A 5,014-nucleotide genomic window follows, 5' to 3' on the forward strand; every position below is an offset into this window, starting at 1 on the left:
GGGTGGGACGGGGCGGGCCCTTGTCTGGCGAGAGAGCGCGGCGGCGGTTCCGCGCGGCGCTCTTCCCCGAGGCGGGGGTGGAACACGGCGAGGCGACGCGAGGCGGGGGGGGGGAGCGAGGATTAGCGCGCGCGCCGCACGGAGGTCAGAACCACCGCCAGCGCCTGGCACTCGCGCGCGGGAACAGTAAAAGGGAGGGCTGGGAGGAAGAGGGGGTGAGGAGGGAGGAGGAGGAGGGAGGAAGAACGAGAGGGACCTCTCTCTTTTCTCAGGCGAATGGAGGAGGAGGAGGGCCTGACACCCGGCTGTCTGTTTGCCTCGCGCTCGAGGCCTAAGGTCAAAGTTCAAGGAGGCCCTCGCGCGAAAGTAGGGGGGCCGCGCTCACGTCGCTCCTTCGCAGGCCCCGATTGGCTCCCCGAGGCAGCCGTGGGCGGGGCTGCCCCGCGTGACGCTCGCACGCACGCAGCGTCGGGCGAGCGAGTGCGCGCGCGGGACGGTTAGTTGAGGAAGAGGGAAGGAAGGAAGCCTCGTTCGAAGGGAGAGGACCGCCTCCTCCTCCTCCTCCTCCCACAATGCAATGCTCTCCGGGCTTAGAATGGGACTCGGGAGCGCGTTTTGCGAGCAGACGAAACAGCCAGTAATATTGGTATGTGTAGGATAGCCCTGCGCGCGGAGGGATGCACGCCAGGTTTCGGGTTTTTTTCCCTCTACTCGTGGGGTCCAAAGGGGCGTTAGGAAGGTGCTCCTGTCTACCCGCGAGCGCGTTCATCGCCACGCGGTTGAGTGAAATAGTACAAAGGATGCGTGTCGCTCAGCTCGCTCTCTCTCTGCTGGTGAGCACGTGCAGGTCCTTTTGCAACTTCTGGGGCCGCTTTCGATGGCGGCAGCCGCTCTTTAAAAAGTATGAAAAGTTGCACGTGGCAATAGCTGCAATCCCCTGCCCGTTTATCTCAGAAGGAGGCCAGTCCTTGAGCTCAGGGTGGTATGCTTCTCAGTAGAAATGTGTGTAGGGCTGCAGGTTTCTTTTGTTCAGGCTTCAGTTGTCCATTAAGTGCTGCATTGTGGTTTACTGTGATTCTCTTTACTATCTTATATCTGCAAATTGCTGTCATCCCCCTCCCCCAAGGTGCCCGTTCCTCATAAAACCAATGCATCCTGTAACAGGCGTCTGGATTCTAAGCTTGCAGAATCTTAACTGATCCCACTAAGGTTATGGTCCTAAACACACATAAGAATAAACTTACTTTACATTGCTAGAGCATACTTCTGAGTAAGCATGCTTTTGCATGAGATTGGGGTATTGGGGCTTCTTCAAGTCTTAAAACACAAAAACTTGAAAATAAGCAATCCATTGCAATCCATGGTGCCTGCTTCCATTTAGGAGTCTTGAGTAATTGCATTCCTAAGCATACCTTAGGGATGTGTGTGGCACTGTGGTCTAAACCACAGAGCCTAGGGCTTGCCGATCAGAAGGTTGGTGGTTCGAATCCCCACAACGGGGTGAGCTCCCGTTGTTCGGTCCCAGCTCCTGCCCACCTAGCAGTTCGAAAGCACGTCAAGTACAAGTAGATAAATAGGTACCGTTCCGGTGGGAAGGTAAACGGTGTTGCCATGCGCTGCTCTGGTTTGCCAGAAGCGGCTTAGTCATACTGGCCACATGACCCGGAAGTTGTCTGCGAACCAAAGCCAGCTTCCTCTGCCTATAGAGCGAGATGACTGCCACAACCCCAGAGCCGTCCGCGACTGGACCTAATGGTCAGGGGTACCTTTACCTTTAAGCACACCTCCCTTTGTGAACTCATTGGTCGGATCCAGTGAGCCCTTGGTTCTTAGCTCTTGGAGTTGTATTTTCACTACATATATGGGTTAAAAAGTATGCTGGGCTAGATAGGGCTTTGGTCTGATCCAGGAGGCCTCTACTTAGGAATTTTCAAATCCAATTTGCTAATTTTGTTTTAAAATTTGTTTGGCACTATCATAGACAGCATGGTTTCAAGTAGTTTCTCTCATAACTTTAGTAAACATTTCCTGACGCTGTACAGATAGTCATAAAGTTTGGGTGTGTGGTGGAGTACAAAGAATGAGGATTTACCCTCTGTTTTGCTTTCCTTGTAGTCATAAGCCCAAAGGTGTTCACTTAGAGCCTCTTTCCTGCAAGGAACTGTGCAGAAGTTGCTGGACTACAGTTCCCATTAACCCCAGCTTTCAAGGAGCAGAGGTAATACCTGTTGTAGCCCAACAACATCTGAAAAGCACCACATTGGCTACCCCTAGAGAGAGGTTCAGCCTGACTGGTGACAGCCTCTAAGGATTCTCTATGGGGAATTTCCTGAAGAAAGGGACTTTGTTAATAGGGAAAGTTCCTCCTGGTTTGTTCCTTAGACCTCAAGAACACCAACCTAGCTTCATGGCACAGTCAAGAGTGGTTGAAACAACAACCACTACACCCTTGTTTTACAACCATTTGCTTTCAGTGAAAGTGTTAAGCACACACACAATATTGCAATCTTTAGCACGTTTACTAGGAAGTAACTCCCACTGAAAATAGTGCGTTGTTTCCAAGTAGACTTGCATAGTATTGCACTGCATATATTTCAAGTGAATTCAACAAGACATAAAAATGCTTAAATTGCCCATTATATATCCCAGTGTGTGAATGAGGGCCTTCTCAGTAGTGGCGCCCGCCCTGTGGAGCGCCCTCCTCAAGGAAATAAACAATTGTCTGACTTTTAGAAGACATCTGAAGGCATCCCTATTTAGGGAAGTTTGTAATGTTTGGTGTTCTATTGTGCTTTTAATTCTGTTGGGAGCTGCCCAGAATGGCTGGGGAAACCCAGCCAGATGGACAAGGTATTAAAAATATTATTATTATTATTATTATTATTATTATTATTATTATGTTAACCGGGGTCCATTATTGCTCATATCTAAATACTAGTTTCTGTAGGCTTAAAAGGCTTTCGTCTGCATTATGCAGCCTCCAGCACAATTAATTATTGTGAAAACACTTGCCAGGGTTGCATTGGTACAAGCAATATACTGATGTCTTACTATGAGGTTTCATAAGGCACTCTCCTAAATAACCTGAAATAAGATGTATGTGTATTTGTCCTGGCAAATAGCAAAAGGACAGGGATGAAGAAACAGGGATTGGAATGGAGCCCAGGAAGATGGTCTGAACAAAGTCACACCAGTGTGACTGGCTCACAAAATAAAGTGGGTGATATACTCATGAAGTTGGCCAAAACTTTTCTCCCTAGGTCTGCTCAAGAGCCGTGTGAAGGAACCGCTGTTGTAACACCGGAGGCTGGGCGAGATGTCGGGCATGCTGAGCACAACGCTGAGTGGCCTCAACAGCGACTCGTACTGCGAGTTCAGCATGTATCGGGACCAGCACTTCCAAGGAAGTCGTTACCTGCAAGAAAAATCCCTGAAAAACTCCTGCACAATTTATGTGGGCAATCTCTCTTTCTACACCACAGAGGAACAAATTCATGAGCTCTTCTCCAAGTGTGGGGATGTCAAGCGCATAGTCATGGGGCTAGACAAAGTGAAGAAAACCCCCTGTGGCTTCTGCTTTGTGGAATACTACACAAGACCAGAAGCAGAGCATTCTATGCGGTTCATCAATGGAACCCGTCTGGACGACCGCATCATCCGAACAGACTGGGATGCTGGGTTTAAGGAAGGGCGGCAGTATGGCCGTGGGAAAACAGGTGGCCAGGTACGAGATGAGTACCGAACAGACTACGATGTGGGCAGAGGTGGCTTTGGCAAGATTATTCAGCAGCAGAAGATGAATCAGCAGTCAGTGATCTACTAATGGCTTATTGGATTGGGTAAAGATAATAATAGTGAATTAAATAAACCTGATCTCTTTAATAAAATAAAATAAAAAGCTCTGTGCAGTGAGGCTGGAAAAAGAAAGCTTCAGGAAACCATGCACACAAAGCAGAGAATCTAGCACCATAACTTGGGAAAGAAAGAGGAACTACATCTTGCTAGTGACTTCAATAGTTCTTAACTTTCTGTCAATGCTCAGCTTTACTGGCTGTGGGTATTTCTCCTTTCCATGAAGATTAACTTTACAGGCGCCCTATTCATTTACTTTGAGGTAAATATAGTGATACCTCGGGTTGCACACTTAATTCGTTCCAGGGTGCTGTTCGCACCCTGAACAGTGCTCAACCTGGGTGGCGCTTTCGCGCGTGCACGAAAAACGAGATTGCGCGAGATTGCGCTTCTGTGCATGCGTGAACTGCGCAGAACACTTCTGCGTATCCACGGACCGTGCGGGCATGCGCAGAAGCATCCGTGCTCAGTGTTTCACTTCCGGGTTTGCGGAGTACGCAGCCCGAACATACCCAACACAGAGCGTTTGCAACACGAGGTATGACTGTACAGTAAGATTTATTCCCACCTACTAAGTAAATACTTTCTCAACTCTAGTTCTCTTATTCCCTACAACTGCTGCGCAGAGCTGCTAGTGAAGTGGCTGATTCCATACTATTGATGAACTCTACCCTTGCCTCAGATATTCCTTGTTGAATGTATGATACACTTTTCAGGGAAGATAATTTATTTGCCTAGCAAAAATTGCAGCTGGTCATTAAATAATGGCCATTGACTATAACATAGAGGTTAATTGATTACAACTGAACAACTATGTTTCCGCTTTCCTGTACATTTGGTTTCTGTTCCTTTAAGTTCCTGGGCGACAACTTTGTGACCATGGAAATGCAGAACTCTCTCATAATGTGTAATGGGGGTATCTGTTGCCCCATAAAGATGGTGAGTCCCAGCAACTCCAAACACTGCCTTCTGCTTTCTTTCTTTTTAGTGTGGAAGTTTTCAGTCTCTACTCTCTAATTCCCTGCTGTCTGTATTAATTTGCATAGACCAGCTGTAATTCTGTATGACCTGTATTGATTTGTACACCATGATTTCAGGATGCAAGCATAGCACATACCATATTTTAATACACTATTCCATCAGACTGCAGTAGAGGGGGAGA

General features: G+C 47.9%; 1 protein-coding gene across 1 annotated transcript; it reads left to right on the top strand.

Annotated features, from left to right (window-relative positions):
• The first annotated feature begins 570 nt into the window (after window positions 1–570).
• On the top strand, window positions 571–3,858 carry LOC117054229 (nuclear cap-binding protein subunit 2). Its single transcript, XM_033162851.1, has 2 exons — window positions 571–646; window positions 3,261–3,858. Exon 2 carries the CDS (start codon window positions 3,317–3,319, stop codon window positions 3,821–3,823), a length of 507 nt encoding a protein of 168 aa, XP_033018742.1. The 5' UTR covers window positions 571–646; window positions 3,261–3,316; the 3' UTR covers window positions 3,824–3,858.
• The last annotated feature ends 1,156 nt before the right edge of the window (window positions 3,859–5,014 follow it).

The sequence above is a fragment of the Lacerta agilis genome, chromosome 10, assembly GCF_009819535.1.
Source record: "Lacerta agilis isolate rLacAgi1 chromosome 10, rLacAgi1.pri, whole genome shotgun sequence".
Taxonomy (NCBI): Eukaryota; Metazoa; Chordata; class Lepidosauria; order Squamata; family Lacertidae; genus Lacerta; species Lacerta agilis.